Consider the following 18,525-nt stretch of genomic DNA (forward strand, 5'->3'; position numbering starts at 1 on the left):
TCTCCAATAATAAGATCTCGCTTTGCCCGTGGATGTAGCCCTAGGGGTGAACCACGTTAAATATCCGTGTCGTAGTTACATCGCTTTTATTCATCTGTTTCCGCATATGTTCCTTCTCACGTCCGTTACAACAACATGATTAAGTGAACTGAGTGTTGGAACCTGGTAACCAATATCACGAGCTAGCTCGCTTATGCTTTTTCTTGGGACTCCTGGTAAAATGGTTCCTCAAGTTGGTGGAGTAGAAACAATGTTCCCCTAAAAATGATTGATTACTAATAATGATTGAGACTTTCTGTTGTATGTGTGATGGATACCGAATGAACCTTGACAATGAAGATGTTATAATGTAGACGCCTCTTTGATGTTTCTGCCAGTTACCGCATCTAGAAACAAGACATCAGAGAAACCTGAAGACCTTGCTTCTACCAATGATTTCACAATCTTTCAAAATTTATCCAAGAAGAAATCAGTGAACTTGTTGCCATGTATTATGTATTTATGGCGTCTCTTTACTTACTGGAGAACAGTTCGTGCAGCTCTTGACACCACCCGCTCCACCTGAATGGGCTAGGTGATAGTTATGATCAACTTTCATGTTCAAGCCTAAGCTCACCTAAACACAGACAACCATTTCAATCTTGAAAATAGTCTTTTTAGCAGAGTTATGTATCCAAAAGAGAGGAACACACATACTCACCTTACGATAATCTCCAACGGGAGACACGTAAATGAGGAACGTGTACTCAGGTGCTGAAGCTACTCCAAGGATAGCACCACTACCTAGAAGCAGAGGTCTTATATACAAAGCTCCTTTACCCAGGGGAGGAACCTTCAACCCAATAAAAAAGATAACACCGTTTAGAGAACTTCTATTGATTAGAGCAAATTATAATCAAGAACCATACTGAAAAGAGAAACATTAGTCCGCAAATCCTTACCTTTTTGTCGTTGGCAAGGACGGTTTTCTTGACTGCTTCAACAAATTGCTCCAGAGAAGCTGTCATACAAAGCCTCTCCGAACCATTTTGCATACGAAGAGCGTTTTGGTCAGGTCAGAAAAGCCTAATCCGAAAAAAGGCCTAATCCGACCGTCTCTCGTCCTGTAAGCTGTAAGACCTTCAAAGAATCCATGCAAAGCCAAACCAATACCTTAAACTTATTCTCTCAAACTCTCATTTCTATAATATTATTTGAAAAGTCAGTTTTTTTATGAGTAGACTCACGGTCATCATTTACATTGATATTCTTAATAAACTAAAATTATTACTCCCTCTGTTCCCAAAAGAAGGATTTTCTAGAGTATTCACGCATATTAAAGAAACAATTAATTTTTTACAATTGAATTTATTATTTATTTACTATACATTTTCCAATAAATATCAACCAATAGTATTCAACCAATTCAAATATTTTTAATTAATATTTTTTAAAAATATACAACTTTTCAACATTAACTACTAAAAATACCTTAAAATTTTAGAAAATCTATCATTTTGGAACAAAAAATAAATCTAGAAAATCCTACTTTCATGAACAGAGGGAGTATGTAATTATAGTTATCAGTATTTCTATTTTATGTTTTTTTATTAATAATTCTTTTTAAATAACAAAAAAAATCTATAAACCTACTATTCATAGATAATTGTCGAGGATGCCTCTTGAGATGCCATTAATCTTCCCCCTTGAGAAAATTAAACTGACATTCATGAACTATTTTTTTGAACGCCGATAAACTGCTGCAAAACGTGAACATCTAGTTACACCAAGAGTAGTGACGAATTTGGTATCCAGGTTTGAAGCGGAAATGAAGCTTAAAGTTTACCAAGTAGATCGATGTGGGTTTGAGGTTAAAGAAGAAACGATAAAGTATGTTGTTCATCTGGAGAATAAGCATTGCCTTACAACGTTTTAACATTGACAAAATAAAAACAAAATAAAACAGAGTTTATTCAAAAGTTTCTCTGTATTTTAACAGTTTGAGAGTTTATTCATGAGTTTCTCTGTTGTGTTTATCACCTGTTAATATGAAGGAGATACATATTCATATATGTATACATGTACATATATGTGCACACGTTTAGGTTAGGAAAGTAGGGGTTTGGTACTGATTTTATATAATATTACTAAATCAAAATTGGTTAAGGAAAACCGGTCATTACAGATTGGAGAAAGATGTTGTTTAGATTAAAGTATATATAAGTTCGAATGAGTTCGCGTAGTACTTCGGGTTTTGGATACATCCGATCGGGTTTGGATTTCCAAACTTGTTCAATACGAAATCCGAACGGGTATTTTGCTATTTCGGTTAGGATTTTTGGGTCGGGTTCGGATTCGGGTTCGGATATCAGATAAAATTCCCTGGCCTAGAAACTGGCATCTTCTAGTGGTCGATCCAAAATGCCTCCGGCCATAAGGTTAAAAACAACATAAGTGTGTACCAGTAGAGCTAACATATCAGGATAAAATCTGCACATCTTTAAGGATGATTCTAAAATAGTATGACGTTAATGCTAATAAGAAACTGGCATAGTCTAGCGGTCGATCCAAAATGCCTCCGACCATAAGGCTAAACCCAGCCTTCATATATCTATTGAATTTGTTTATGTGCATGACTTATCTTATGTGTCACTCATATATGTAATATTGTTAAAAATGTAAATAAAGGTAACTAACTCTTTTTTATTTCATTTTAAAAATGTATTTCTACTTTATTAGACCAAATTACCATTTTTCATTTATCTTTCGGTTTCTTTTCTAACTATGTATTATATAAATTCTGAAATTTTGACTTAATAGAATTTGATTTTTATGTATATCAAGAATCTTTTAAATAAAATTAAAAATAATTGACTCAAACTTTTTATCTATTAAATAAATAAATAAACTAGAAACTGTGAATTTTTGTGGGTCAAACTTGATCCTTTTATATCGGAATTTTAAAAGACACATATTTTAATTTAGATATATTTTAATTTGTGATTCATCTATTAATATACTTCTCTGTCTTTCTAAATTTTAAAACATCATTAGTTCATTATCTAAGATGAAAAATTATTTTCGATCTTGGCTTATTGGTCTCATCATTCTCACAATTCTTCTACTTGGTTTGAATTTACATTTACAACTTTACTAATATATTATATAATTGTTCTAAAATAAATTTATTTTGATGCCGTATTATTTAATATACTTATATAAATTGTATGTCTATAATGTAATACTGACTTTACTAATTTCCAAGAATAAATAATGATTAAGAAAAAAAATGTTTAGACTTTCAAATTAGTCTACAAATATAAAAAAAACACAAGCATATTTTATTCAAAATAAAAATAAAATAATTTCCTATTCCAAATATGAAAACTAAAATTATGTTTTATTTTTTAAAAACAGGAGTAATGGCGACTGCTCAGAAGGGAGGACCAATAATCCCAGAAACTTGTGTTGAAAATTACCCAGACAAAGCTGGAAAATGTGATTTCAACCAATGTAAATCCCGATGTGCCAAAAATAGGAAAAATGGGCAAGGTAGTTGCATTGATACAGGCAAAGGACATATGCAATGCAGATGCGCTTATCCTTGCCGTCGTCCCTGATTTTTTATCTATGTTGAAACTCAAATAATATTTATAATAATACTGCGTTTTTATCAATGAAAAGAATTAAAGTATTAATAATTTGTTGGTGTTTGTGGTGTAATAATCTATACTATTACTTCCGAAGTAAGTTTTCGCATTCGATCTCTCCCGTTAAAAGTTAGAGCGGTTAATATCTATATTATCCTTAATGAATAGTTATAATTATATAAATACTTATTTTAATAATTAACGTTAACAAAAATAATTTACCTATGTATAATTTATTACACGTTATTTTGATAGGGGTATTTGGTGGGCAACTTGATAATTACACGTTACACTAAATAAGACGAAGACTTCTAATAATTCAAAACAGTAAAATAAACCTGTAAAATTAAATCTACAAAACAGTAAGATAAATAAGTGTTTATATTTATCAAGTAACTAAGGAAATATTATCCTTATCTCAGTTCACTTCTGTTTATCAGTTTTTACGAAGTTATCCTAAAATTTTAATTTTAAATTCATTTGTTTTTCTTTGTATTTATTTTGGTTTTCTGTTTTCAATTTGTTTTTGATAGTTTCATGCATGTTGCAGGTAAAAATAACTGAAAAAAAGTTTATTTTTGTAATCTACTTCATTGCGTGAGATGATTGATAGGTGAGGTAAAAATAACTGAAAGAAAAGAAAGTTTATCTTTTTAACCTACTTCATTGCGTGAGATGATTGATAGGTGATTTTTCATAGTTTTTTAGTTTCTATTGATGTTCAAGAAGATGAAAATTTGACCTCAAAAAAACAAACGAAAATTGTGACTAAAAATATAAAAATAATTTAGCATGATATAGTTTTTTAATTTATAGTTCATATATTAATATGTATTTGTAAAATGATCATGTACGCATATACGGGCCAAACACCTAATTTGTTGGTCATTGTGGTGTAATAATGTGTACTAGGTTACCCAATATAAATAACAAATTCTCATATATCTGTCTTTTTATACAATAACGTGAAATGATAAAAAAAAATATTAAATGAGAATCAGTATTTTAATTTCATATAACAACTGAAAGAAAAAAACTTAAATTTCTACCGTTTAGCAACTTCAAAGTCAAAGTCAGATATTTTTTCTTTTATGATATTTAATATTTCATAGAGATTTAACCAAGAAAAGAGTGTTAACCATTTTTTTCATCATCAAGATGCATACTCAATCAACATTTTTCAAATCACCTAGTAACTATGTGTGTCTATATAAACAACGAAGGATAGTTATTTCCGAGTACTATGCACTAAACTGTTTGGTTTTGTATTCTCCATTCGGGGTACATGTATGAACTCTGAGTGATTGAAACTCTCTTTCACGAGTTGAATATCTTCCAAATAAGTTGCAAAAGCAGGCCATTATAATGGTTCTGAAACAATCGTCACCAACTGAAAACAATATGTTGCAAACGTCACATGTAAATATCGTAAATTCCTCATGCATACTTTCTATTTCCCAGATGAGGGCAAGTTCAGAATGAAAGTGTGACATGCCGGCTCTCTTGTTCCTTGCCTCCGTTAGCCTATCAAAGCTTTCCAAAGTACTGTACCATTTTTACCCCGAGAAATTATCCTGACCTTTCCATGATCCATCTGTAAAACACCATCGTCCTCGTATTTGAGGTATTGTTGACAAATCACCTCCCTAGATTGGACGACCCTTTGTGCTAGTATGTTGGTGCCTCATACCGAAGTGTTGATTCAGTTTCTGCCAAATTGGATATTGTTTCTAGGATCGATATCTATGTTTCTAAAACCATATTGTTCTACATTTTCAAATGTACAATAGGATCCATGCATACTGATGATTATCCATGTGTGGTTTAAAACCCTCCAAAACAAATGATCTATATTTGCAAAAATTGATTGATAATGGAAAATAAGTGGATTCGATGAGATTTGTGAGAGAGTCCATACTTAGACAGCTGGAAGAGATTAAAAAATACATAATTTATTGACTTAAACAGGCTGTAAGGGAAAAAGTGCCAACTGATTTCAGATCAAAACCCATTTCTCACGGCCTTGGTGTTTTTTTTTCTTTTAAGTTGGGTCAAACATTTATTTATTCTGCTATCAAGTCATTTCTATTTGTCCTTTCTCAAAAAGTCATTTCCATTTGTCACATTTTTCAATTTTTTGCAGAAAGCTTCTAGTGGTTTACTTATATTTTTCTTCCCTTTCCACTACAAAAAAAGGGGATATTGTTACGAATGAGACTAAATTTTTTGGTCACATATTTTTGACTAAATAGATACTAATTTGTGACTAATATTATATGTCAAGAAAAAGTAGGTAATTGGTAACAATATTGTGACCGGTTTTATCGTAGCCAACTTTTGTCACATTTAGTGACATAAAAATGACGAAAATAAACGAGACAAAATATGTGACGTAATTGTGACTATATTTATTGTTATCATAGTGACTGATATATGACGAAATCATACGTCTTCATTTATGACGATAGAGCAACTAAATGTTCGTAACAAAATCATATAAAAGAAGGCAAACAAAAATATTTCTAAACTCCAAATGAATTTTTAAACTCTAAACTCTTAACACAAATCTCAAAACTCTAATATTTTCATATTTTAACCTCACATCTTAAATTTAAATATAAAACTTAGTATTTTTAAAACATTTTCTCACATTCTGAAAGTAAACCTCAAGCACTCAATCCGTAAGTCACAAAAAATAAACCTTAACCTTTACGTAAAGTTTTAAAATTACTATAATACACCTAAACTAATATCCAATATTTATAAAAAAAATATTTTTTTCAAGTCTTATTTAAAAACCTTAACTTCGTATTTAAATAGTCCAAACCCTTTTCTTCAAACTCCAAACCCTATATCTCTAAATTTGTTTTTTTTTTCATTTTGAGAACTATACAGATGTGTACTTTGAATGAATTAACTTAGAATTTTAATCAAACTTATAATAAACATTAAAAAATTAAAGAAAGATCAGAAACAAAAAAATTTATCGTAAGTTTCAAAAAAAAACAAAAATTCTATCGTTGTATAGAAGAGATGTAATCAACAGTTCTATTGATGTACAACCAAAATAAAACTTGCCCTGTAAAAAAAAAGAAAATTTCCTATTGGCTAATTCATAAGCACAAGAATCAAGTTTTTGACTGTCGGATGAGACTAAATCAACAAACCAAAGTTATTAATTTTTCAGATCTGCATATCTTTTTTCTTTTTACCAAACAGATCTGCATATCTCTCGACAGATTCTCTTATTTGATTTCATCTCCTAATCTCTTCATTCTTAAGATTTCTTCACTGCTAGCCTCTTCATTCTCTTAACGATCTTAGCTCCCATATCTCTTCACCTTTGCTACCGTCTCTGTCAATGGTCGTTGTAAGAAACGAATCCTCCTTCTCCTTTTTAAGATCTACAAATTAATTACTTTCTCATTATCTCTTTTTGTGTAGCTTTGATTTTGGTCCATGTTAAAGAATCGAAGGTGTGAAGGAGAACCAGAGGAGGAAGGAGAGAGAAGAGAAGGAAGAAAATGAGAAGGATGAACCAGCATGAGAGGTGGAGACATGAAGGTGTTCCGGTGTACCGTCACAGCGTCCGTTGTCGCTCCGGCATGACTGTTCAGATTGTGAGGATCCAATGAATCTGTTCATCTTAATTATATTTCTATTGAGTTGATTTAAAAAGCGAGATGAATATGTGTAGTTTTGCAATTATTTTCACAGAACCGTTTTTCCTAAATCTGTGTAGTTTAACAATTATTGGTATACTTGTGTAGATTTAAGAAGAAAGACGAGGAAGAAGAAGAGTAGGAGGAGACGTAAGAAGAGCGGTTTCTCCTGATGTCTACTTGTTCACTGCAGCGATTAACGCATTTTGCAAGGGAGGGATGGAATGAGGATGAGTGGGAGGTATGATGAGGCATTTATGTGTAAGGAGCTATGGCTTTGGAGACAAAGCGTTGAGTTTCTGAAAAGATGCATGCTAATCAATTAGGTTTAGTTTTTTTTTTTAATTTGGTTTAGTTTTATAAACCAATTTTAATCTGTAAGTTGGTTCAACCAAAAAAATATTTGTAAGTTGGTTTTAATTTATAAACCAAATTAGTAAATCAATTTTATTTCGTATGTACTGAATTTTAGATTTAATTTTAACTGTAAGTTTAAATCTTTCATATAATTAATTTTATTTTAGTAATTCAATATAAATTTGTATTATTAAAATAAAAAATGAATCAATATGGATATGTTACATTATAATTAATTATATTTATATTTTTTATTAAATATTTTGAGACAATTGATCCGTTACTACAAATGATATTTTTGTCATATTATAATTAGTCACAAATTACAACGAATTGAGACAATTTAATATGTAAAGAATTGTAACATTCTTGTCACATTGTAATAATCACAGATTATAACGATTTGACATAATTTAATATGTAAGGAATTGTAACAGTGTTGTTACTAACATACAATGTAACTATGTGAGACGAGTTTGTTACAAATATATTAGTCACAAATATTGTGACATTTTTTGTTACGCTATTCATTTGTGACACACGTATTGTAACCATTAAAATTGGTAACAAAAACGTAACAATAACTATATTGTTACGAATTTTTTTCTATTGCGACGAAATGTTTTGTTACAGTACCTTTCATTTTCGTTGGAGTTTTTCAGGGTACGATTTAGAAAATGCATTCAACAAAATACAAAACTATTAACAAGTTGACAAGTATTCGCAAGACTTCCCAAGTAATCAGCTCCACCAACTAATTAGCTCTTTCTATTTAAAAGAGGACGCACATGCATAAGTACTATACTACATAATCTATTTTACTCCACCCAGAAGAACAAATAAAAAGGCATAATGGTTCGTAAACAAAGTTATTGTTATTTCTTCTGCTTTATTTCTCTCCAACTATACTCTGTTGTTTCTTCTACACCCCATCTTTGCCGCCATGACCAGAGGGATGCTCTTCTGAAGTTTAAAGATGAGTTTCCAAATCTTCAGTATAGCCCAAGAGCGAGTAATACATCACTAAGTTCGTGGAACAAGAGCATGGATTGTTGTTCTTGGGAGGGTGTCACATGCGATGGTAAATCTGGTGAGGTGAATTCGCTTTATTTTTATTCAATTTTCCTCAACAACTCTCTGAAAGAAGATAGTGGTCTTTTTAGACTCGCACATCTTCAAAACCTAACCCTTAGTAATTGTTATCTTCATGGAAACATCCCTTCTTCAATAGGAAACCTTTCTCAACTCATAACGCTTGAGCTTTCCAGTAATAAGTTAGTAGGTCAACTTCCACCGTCAATGGGAAACCTAACCCAACTAAGATTCATTGTCCTTTCCCAAAATAACCTTAGTGGCAATATTCCTGTTTCCTTTTCCAATTTAAAGGAGCTGGTCAATTTAGACATCTCAAGCAATCAATTCACGGGTGGAAATTTTCCTTTTATACTGCCAAATGTAACCAGTTTGTATAGACTTCCACTTGGGGTGAGTGGACTATCCAAATTAGAGAATTTTGATATGCATGACAACTCATTGTCTGGGCCTCTTCATACATCATTATTCATGATTCCTTCCTTGCTGTGGGTTGATTTTAGCGGAAACTATTTGGAAGGGCCGATAGAGTTTGGAAACATTTCATCGTCGTCTAGGCTTGAATATTTATTTCTTGCTAATAACCAATTCAAAGGCACAATCCCCACCTCTATATCAAACTTAGGCAACCTCCTTCATCTTGATCTTTCCAACAATAACTTAGAAGGCCAAGTGCCAGGGTGGCTTTCGCAACGGCAACAAGTAATGCTTTCTCAAAACTCTTTCAACAGTTTTGAAAAATCATGGGAAGTTTTCGAGGAAACAAACATGGAGGCGTTGGATCTTCGTTCGAACTCATTCCAAGGAACGTTTCCTTATTGGATATGCAAGCTTAGATCATTACGGTTCTTAGATGTGTCCGACAATCGCTTCACTGGCTCGATCCCTCAGTGTTTAAAGAATGCCACTGTTTCTCTTACCTATCTAGTTCTGCGTAACAATAGTTTCAGTGGCATTCTACCAAACATATTCTTCAACGCGACACAGCTAATATCACTTGACGTTAGCCACAACCAGCTGGAGGGAAAAGTTCCCAAATCTTTGATCAATTGCAAAGCTATGCAACTTCTAAATATGGAAAGCAACAGATTCGAGGACGAGTTTCCATCTTGGTTGGGTTCTCTACCTTCTTTAAAAATCTTCATCCTCCGATCAAACCAATTCTATGGGCCGTTATATCACAACAACCGCCTATCCATTGGGTTCCAAGCTTTAAAAGTGATTGATCTCTCAAACAATCATTTCAGTGGAAGCTTGCCGAGTTTCTATTTTTCCAACTGGCATGAAATGACTACATTAACGGGGAACTATGATGACTCATACATGGAATACTACGTCTACTATGCTGCTGTTTATTATAATTCCATGGAAATGGTTAATAAAGGGGTAAATACGGAATTTGAGCGGATCCGACAAGACTTCAGAGCCATTGACTTTTCGAGAAACAATTTTTGTGGAAGTATACCCGAATCCATTGGATTGTTGAAAGAGTTGCATCTTCTCAACGTGTCGGGTAATACATTCACAAGCAATATTCCTCAATCGTTGAAAAATTTGACAAAGCTCGAGACACTAGACCTGTCTTGGAATCAGTTGTCTGGTCAGATCCCTGGAGGTCTTGCAAGCCTCTCGTTTCTATCAACCATGGACTTTTCGCACAACAATCTCCAAGGTCCAATACCACGAAGCACACAGTTTCAAAGCCAGAACTGTTCTTCGTTCATGGACAACCACAAACTCTACGGTCTCGAAGAAATATGCCGTGAAACTGATCATGCCCCTAATCCTACACCACAAGCTTATGAAGACTTGTTTGAGCGAGAAGAACGAGTTATTAACTGGATAGCAGCAGCAATAGCCTATGGACCTGGTGTGTTTTGTGGACTGGTGATTGGACATATTTTTTTGAGCGAGAAACACAAGTGGCTTACCGAACGTCATCTCTTATAGTCTCTCTAAGCATTCTGATCGGCATGAATATTCGTAATATTCAGGTGTGTTTTAGAAAAACTCTGTTGTGTTTGCAATTTTATAATATAAGGCTTTGTAATAAACATCTTCAGTGGTATTCGACAGTGAAAATATGCATTTGTTTTTTTAATAGAAAATATGCATTTTTATAGAAACTTCTTTAGACTATCTGATCTTAACTCGACAGTAAGATGTTTGTAAAATAGATATTCTTCTTACTTGTTTGTCACAAACCACTGCTCAATAAAACAAAAAATTATTATCTGGCATTTATTCCGAAAGTTCGATGCATTATTCTCACGAATCTACTTAAAATTTGTTCATTAGACTAATCGTATAAATCGCAAGTAGAAAAACAGGTGATCAACAAAGGCTTGAGACCAAATATACCTTAGAATTGTTCGAATGTAGGAGCAAGAGTTGTAGTTGTTTTAGAATAGCTTCAATTTTTTTTACTACTTGTTTTGATCTCATATACAAAAGATTTGGATTAACTCAGTGACATGTAATATCGAAGCCGAGTTACAATATGTATTACAATTTGATGTAACCTGCAATAAAAATTATGTGGTAAAAGCTGTAAACAACATTACTATTTTAGTAAAACTTATGAATGATAACATTTTTGATGTATAAATTGCATTATAATTTTTAATAAAATAATTATAAATATAAACATATAATAATGATTTATTTTTAATAACAAAAATAAACCTATTTAAAATATATAAATGATAAAAATATTTTTAATATGTATAAAAATAAATTTTAGCAAAAATAAGTTGCAATATATATTTTTCTAAGAACTATACTTACTGATGATATTATTTATCTGATATCGATAACAAAATAATTTATAAATTTCCAATTCAAATAAAATTTACAACTAATAATATTATGTAAAATAATAATTTAAAAGTTAATAATTCAAAAATAGGAACAAGAAAGAGAATAAAAAATATTTGACTAACACAAAATTAGGTGAAGTAGTATAATATTGTTAAAAATATTTCCAGAAATAAGAATAAGATATTGCTATGGTGATTTTGGAAATATAAATAATATTTTATTTACAAACAAAAAATTCCAAAACTTATAACATAAAGCATTCGGATTTTCTTATTTGCACTTGTATTTTAGACAGAAACTTTTATTATAATTGTACCTCAAATCGTAAAACATAGGATTGGCCATGATGTTGCATTAAGTTTTGATTTAACAATTTTACAAAAGGTTAAAATCAAAATTGTAACTCAACCATAATGCATGATAACTCAAACTTAAAATTAAAAAAAAAACTAAATTTAATGTATGATTGGTGACATTTTTGAGTTATCTATAAATTAAACTATTAACTCAAACTAAATCAATATTACCATATATTACCAAGTGTTACCAATCAAAGCCTTAGTGATGATTGTTTCACAATTTTACAAAAGGTGTAAACCAAAATTGTAACTCAGCTATAATACATGATAACTCAAACTTAAAAAAAATTAAATATAATATATGATTGGTGACATTTTTGAGTTATCTATAAATTAAACCCTTACCTCAAAGTAAATCAATGCTACCATATATTACCACAGGTTACCATATATTACCGCATGTTATCGATCACACGTCTTTTAATAGCGACAACAAGTAAACACATGCTTTATGTCTAATTTTTGTAGTGTTTTGTTAATAGTGCATAACTTGTCGACTCTTTAACTACAGGTGTTGAAAAAGGCTGATGGCTAAAGACTATATAAACTAAAGTGGCCGTTCTTTGTTGAACAAAATGTGACTGGTCATTAGTTTCCGAGCAATAAGGTGAAAGTAACTAATGAACGGTTGGTAAAACCAAAAAAATGTTATAATATAAATATAATTGATCATATTGATAAATATAAATAAAAATGAATTATATCTATAAAAATGATACTAAAAATAAAATATTAGAAAATATTTATTTATGTAATAGATTTATATAATAATAGTGTGTTTATAATCAAACAAAATCGTTGGTTTATATAACTATTGTGAATATATATAGTGATAATAGACTTCTTATAAATATATAAACCAACTATTATTAATTTTTATACTAAAAACTTTGTTTTTTAATTTTATTCAAAAATGAAGGATATTTCCTTTGTTCCAAAATATATGATATTTAACCATATACACAAATTTGACCCCAAAAAGTATATACACAAATATTTAAAAGTTTATTCAAAAATGAAGGATATTTCCTTTGTTCCAAAAATGAAGGATATTTCCTTAGTTCCAAAATATATGATATTTAAGCATATACATAATTTTGACCAAAATTTAGCTAAACCCATCATGACAAAAGAGAAAATCAGAGAAGTTAGGTAAATTACAATATGGTGGGTAGAATTTTGATTGATGAATATGAGAATTAAACGGAGTTAAAGTCTCAGGCATCCACGTCCACGTTACTTTTTGGATTAATGAAATTAAACAAATGTTAACTACATAACATCATTAACATCATTAAATTGAGGAATGTTGTGTTATGCATAACATATATGTCATGTACCTAGATATACATTAGTTTAGTTTGCATAGCTAGTCATGTGGTGGTCAATAATTGTAGTCAACAATCATTTTTTTTTTGTAAATTATGTCAACATATTCATTAAGCCCAATAATATTTTAAAACAAGGGAAATTGGGCTGTATGACACTACAAAAATCAATAATTCACTTGACAGCCAATTTCCCTAATATATCGATACCCTATGTGTCTTTTATATAATATTTCCATAATACCCTTTTTCAAACGGTGAAACCCGTAAGGAAAAAAATAATTTTAATTAATAATTAGTGACCGTAAAATTAAAATGTGGCCTTGGTTATTCTCACATATCTAAGAAAGTAAATTTTGATTGAACAATACTATTTTATTATGTTCTATTTCACTTGATGTTATAAAAAAGTGCTTTATTTTATTTAGAAATATAGTTTGTAATTTTCTTAAGTTTTGATTGTCAATACACGTTTACTATGATCTATATTGTATAGTTTAATATTACATTATATATATTTAATATTACATAATATTATGTTTTTTTTAGATTTTGATATTTGGATAAGGGTTTATTAATTAAAGTTTAAGGTTTAGTATTTAGAAGGTGATGAGGTATAGTTGGAGTCATCATTAACTTCTTTCATGCAATTATAAAAATTTCATAATTTCACTAATATGTACCATGTTATTTATTTTGTCTTATTCTATTTGGGTTTGAAGTTTATATTTGGGTTTATGGTTTATATTTGGGTTTAAGGTTTACTAATTAGAGTTTAGGATTTAGTATTTAGAGATTTGGTGAAATTAGAATAAAGTTTAATAACTAGGGACTGGAGTTGAAATATGTTTAGTATCTATAAATATCGTAAGTGGAGTTATAATTCTATACTACTTCGGCGATATGAAATAGAACATTTGATGCATTTGTATGTGGTCAATAACGGTGCACGTGGATGGTTCCTTTTTCTTTTATTTGGAATAGTTTTCAGGTGCTCTTGACTTTATATTTTATTGGCCACATTATTCACTCCCACACATTTACCTGGTACCTGTAAAGAAAATGATAAAACCGGATACTTTGTGGTATGTATATTAGAAATTACATTACGTAAAAATCAATAACATTTACCTTTGTATTTGAAATACGGCTAGTTGGCAAATAAGCCCTTTAACACAAATGCCCTTCAATCAAACAAATTACACTTACTAATCCAAAAATGAAGGATTTTTCTTTTGTTCCAAAATATATGATATTTAAGCATATACACAAATAATTTAATTTCTACCTAAAAATTATCATTGAAACATATATTAAAGCCTAATTCTAATATAACCAATTAATTATCATTGGTTATATAATTTTTAATAAAATTGAAAGTTACAAAGAAATAGAAAAACATCTTATACATTGAAATACTAGGTGATTTTCCCGTGTTAATGCACATGTATAAATATTTCTAAAGTAAATATTCTATAATAATTGATTGCTATTTACTTTTACTTTTAAATTAATTTATAATTTGTATGCATCATTTATATTAATAATATTATATTACTTTAATTATACATATGATTTTATATATGTTATATCTAATCAGTTTTGTTGTTTTTACAGTCGATATAGTTATCATCTGGATAAATTGGATTGTATCAATAAATTCAACTGTAATATTTTTATTCTATATATTAAAATTTTGATTAATTTCTTATTTGCATTTAGGTGGTTGTTGTCTTAGATATGTAAATATATTTTATGAAGATTATGTATAACTTAAGATATATTGTGAAAAAAACTAAAATGTCTGATTCCAAATTACATAAATTAATATAACGATAATATTCTGAAGTTTTATGCATATATATAAATTTTACAAAAGAACTAAATTGTAACAGTTGGTTAATATTTTATTTTCATTCTTAATATGTTTTGAGTTATATTTATAAAATAAATTACTATTCTTATAAAACTGTACATTCTTATCGTAGTTAAATCTATGATTTTAGATATAAGTTGGATTACATATATTCTTTCAAATTCAAAATGAAGTATAATTCTTTTTATTATCATTATGTCAAATCAAATCAATTTTATTTATCGTTTAAACGTGCATGTATTTCCATAATATTTATCAAATTATATGTTGATGGTTTTTAAAAAAACATTAAAAAGTAAAGAGATGATCAATAGAAAGTTACATGCATAAGTAGCTTATACATTTTTGGAAGTTAATGAGCACATATCAATATTTACAATAATTAAAATATTTTAAAAATTGTAAATAACTTTATGCGTTTGATTTATTGAATGAAAACTGAAATTTATTATAAATAATCTAAAAAATGAGAATTCAGATTGGCTTTGGTAATTTGATTATGGTTCTATTAACTTCCACAAACATAAAAACATAAAATTTAAAAGCAAATTTAATATTAGGAAATCAACTAACTTTATTAATGATAAAATATATAATATATCTACGTCATTAAACTATTTTGTAACTATTTGATTTAACGATGTTTATTTTTAATTTTTAGTTGTTTTTAATATCTTTTAAAATGAGGAGTAAAAAATGTGATTTTATTTGAAAATAATAATATATAAGTAAAATATAATTTTTTTTTTCTGTAATTGAAAGATATTATAGTCAACTAAATATATGAAAAATAAATAAAATATTTCAATAATACTAGTTATAAACTATATTTGGTCAACTAAAAATATATTAGTTTATGTTACTTAATTATTTTATGTAATCATCTAAGAAAATATATATATATATATATAAGTAGTTCTATTACTTTGAAATTTTTTGTATTGTTTAACATTATGTTTTAAGAGAAATAATATTGTTTATATAGAAATAGTTCAATTACTTTTATGTAATCATCTGTGTAAATTGTTTTTAATGAAATCACATTATATACAACTTTATATTTTTTCATCTAAAAAATATAGATATAAAGAAAGTGTTTTATTACTTCAAAAGTATATTTTATGTTATCTAAATATAATATTACTATTTTGTGAACTTTCATTTTTGTGAAATCACATTATATATACATATATTTTCGTTTTTCAATTCGTTTTTTTTGTTAACTTTATAAAAGTTTTCCTTTTTATTATATGTATACGTTTTTTGGAATTTTTTTTTTAAAAAAAACTAAATAAATAATAGTATTTTAAATGTAATATTTTTAATTCATTAATGATGTCAGTGTAATCAACCATCGTGAGAGTTAACGTGAAACCGACACATAGGAAACTGACTTCTCAAATAATTTATTTTTCAAAAAAAAAAAACATCAAAAACGTTCTAAAGCATCTTATATTTTATAAAGGAGGGAATAAATTTTATCACTTGCATACAACATAATGGATATGATAATAAGTAAGTAGAATGACATATGAAACGTTGGACTGATTCGAAGATGGTTGACACCATATCTGTCAACCAAGAATGTTGGCAAATACATTGCAAAATGAACAGCACTGATTGATGATGGCAAAGAAACATCATGTTCAACATTTTTTAAAATGTTGAACAAAAAATACATTTTATATAAATAATAATATAGTCTTTCTTGTTTTTATATTATTTACTTGCTCTACACCATGGAATTTGTTTTTTTCTTTTGATAAAAATAATAATATTAAACGTTAATAAAAAATATAAGGGAAATTGCATTGTATAACAAACAAAAAAATTATAATTCACCATCTAACTAAAAAATAAATTGACCATGATATTCAACATATTTTCTATCTTATTTGCCAAAATACCTTCTTAAAGTCACCGATGCAACCGTTTTGTGTTTTTTTTTTCTCTTTTCTTCTATTAATTTTTTTCTCCTCTCAAATCTTTGATTATCGCAAACATATTTTTGATTTTTTACTATGGTTTTGCTTTTGTAAGCAACACTGGAAATATGATTGCATCAGCCTGATTCCAACTATTATTCAGATCTAGTGGTGGTGAGGGTTAACGATGAATGATGAACTGGATGCAGATCAATTGATCAGAAAAAGAATAAGAGATGAAGAAGATAGCTTGCCAACAATATATGGTAGTAAGTAATAATGATAGTGAGCTAGCGAATGAGTGTCATTACTTCTGAAAAGAGGAGAAGATGAAGAAGATGAATTCTTAGACTATACTATATTGGGTATAAAAAAATTATACTATAGTATATTTTGTTTAGTACTGTAACTTTCTATGTAAAGTTACTATACTATTTAATATACAGTATTATGTTTTTCATATATTTCTATGTTATTTCCTTTAAATTAAGCAATCGGTTTTGTTTCTCTTCTATGTCATTTTGTATTTTTTTTTTTTGGGATATAAAATTTGTTTTGTTCCAATGTTAGAAGATGTTATGTTTAAATGTTAGGATCATGTGTAGTTCGAAGATGTTATTTTAATCAACAAATGCTCTTATTTCTTTTTATACTATTTTACATATGATGCTCAACTAATGTAAATAGAACATATATTTATATACTATTTTATATAAGATCCATACTATGTATTATTTATTGAACAAGTAAATGTAATTTCAAATGTAATTTATAGATTGTATTTGGGTTTATAGGATCCTACATAGGGTTTAGATTTACTAAGTAGGGGTTTGGGTATAGGAGGCTCGGTGGTTCATTATTTACGTATGTTGTGTTACATCCTCTATATATTATTTGTGAAACATTACAACTTTTTTTTGTAGCCACGTGTCATCACTAAGATGATTCTTAGAATTATTAGAGAAATATCTTGGTCCATCTAATTATATAATAAATTTTTTATTAAACTAATCATAAATTCATTATTAATGTCATTTATTATTTCCTTAAATAAGGATTATGGAATTTCCTAATGTGGCTAAAGTATATATGACAATTAATGATTTTGAATAATAAAGATCTGATAAAAAAATAATGTATCTTCTATCAAATTTTTTTAATTTTAAACTATTAAAATAATTTAAAAAATCACAATAACCATATTATAAAAATTTAGATTTTTCTGTATATGTTATATTTTGAATTTTAAAACACGACTATAAATTACTAAAACTGTTAAAAATCTCACATTCAAATTTTGCGATCCATGGTTTAAAATTTTTGTTATGACAAAATACAAATGATTACAAAATCATATGAATAAAAGTCTAATTTAATTAATCATTAAGATTTATAATATATATGTATATATAGTACTCATGATAAAAAAAATATATGAGTAGAAAGCATCATTTAATAGATATTAATATTAAAAATA

At 28.6% G+C, this 18,525-nt stretch overlaps 1 protein-coding gene, 1 long non-coding RNA gene and 1 pseudogene across 2 annotated transcripts; 2 read left to right on the forward strand and 1 right to left on the reverse strand.

Annotated features, from left to right (window-relative positions):
• The window catches only part of LOC106331167, a 5,237-nt pseudogene extending 4,005 nt beyond the window's left edge, over window positions 1–1,232 (reverse strand).
• A 5,736-nt stretch (window positions 1,233–6,968) lies between these two features.
• On the forward strand, window positions 6,969–7,554 carry LOC106334354. Its single transcript, XR_001268591.1, has 3 exons — window positions 6,969–6,999; window positions 7,074–7,249; window positions 7,400–7,554. It is a non-coding gene; the product is annotated as an uncharacterized LOC106334354 (long non-coding RNA).
• Window positions 7,555–8,482: 928 nt separating this feature from the next.
• Window positions 8,483–10,808, forward strand: LOC106332499 (receptor-like protein 12). The gene has a single exon (XM_013770963.1). It carries the CDS (start codon window positions 8,501–8,503, stop codon window positions 10,688–10,690), a length of 2,190 nt encoding a protein of 729 aa, XP_013626417.1. The 5' UTR covers window positions 8,483–8,500; the 3' UTR covers window positions 10,691–10,808.
• The last annotated feature ends 7,717 nt before the right edge of the window (window positions 10,809–18,525 follow it).

The sequence above is a fragment of the Brassica oleracea genome, chromosome C3 (assembly GCF_000695525.1).
Source record: "Brassica oleracea var. oleracea cultivar TO1000 chromosome C3, BOL, whole genome shotgun sequence".
In the NCBI taxonomy this organism is placed as follows: domain Eukaryota; kingdom Viridiplantae; phylum Streptophyta; class Magnoliopsida; order Brassicales; family Brassicaceae; genus Brassica; species Brassica oleracea.

What these genes read in the sequence shown, in the direction of transcription:
- LOC106332499 (XM_013770963.1), top strand. Translation starts at nt 8,501, where the DNA reads ATGGTTCGTAAACAAAGTTATTGTTATTTCTTCTGCTTTATTTCTCTC.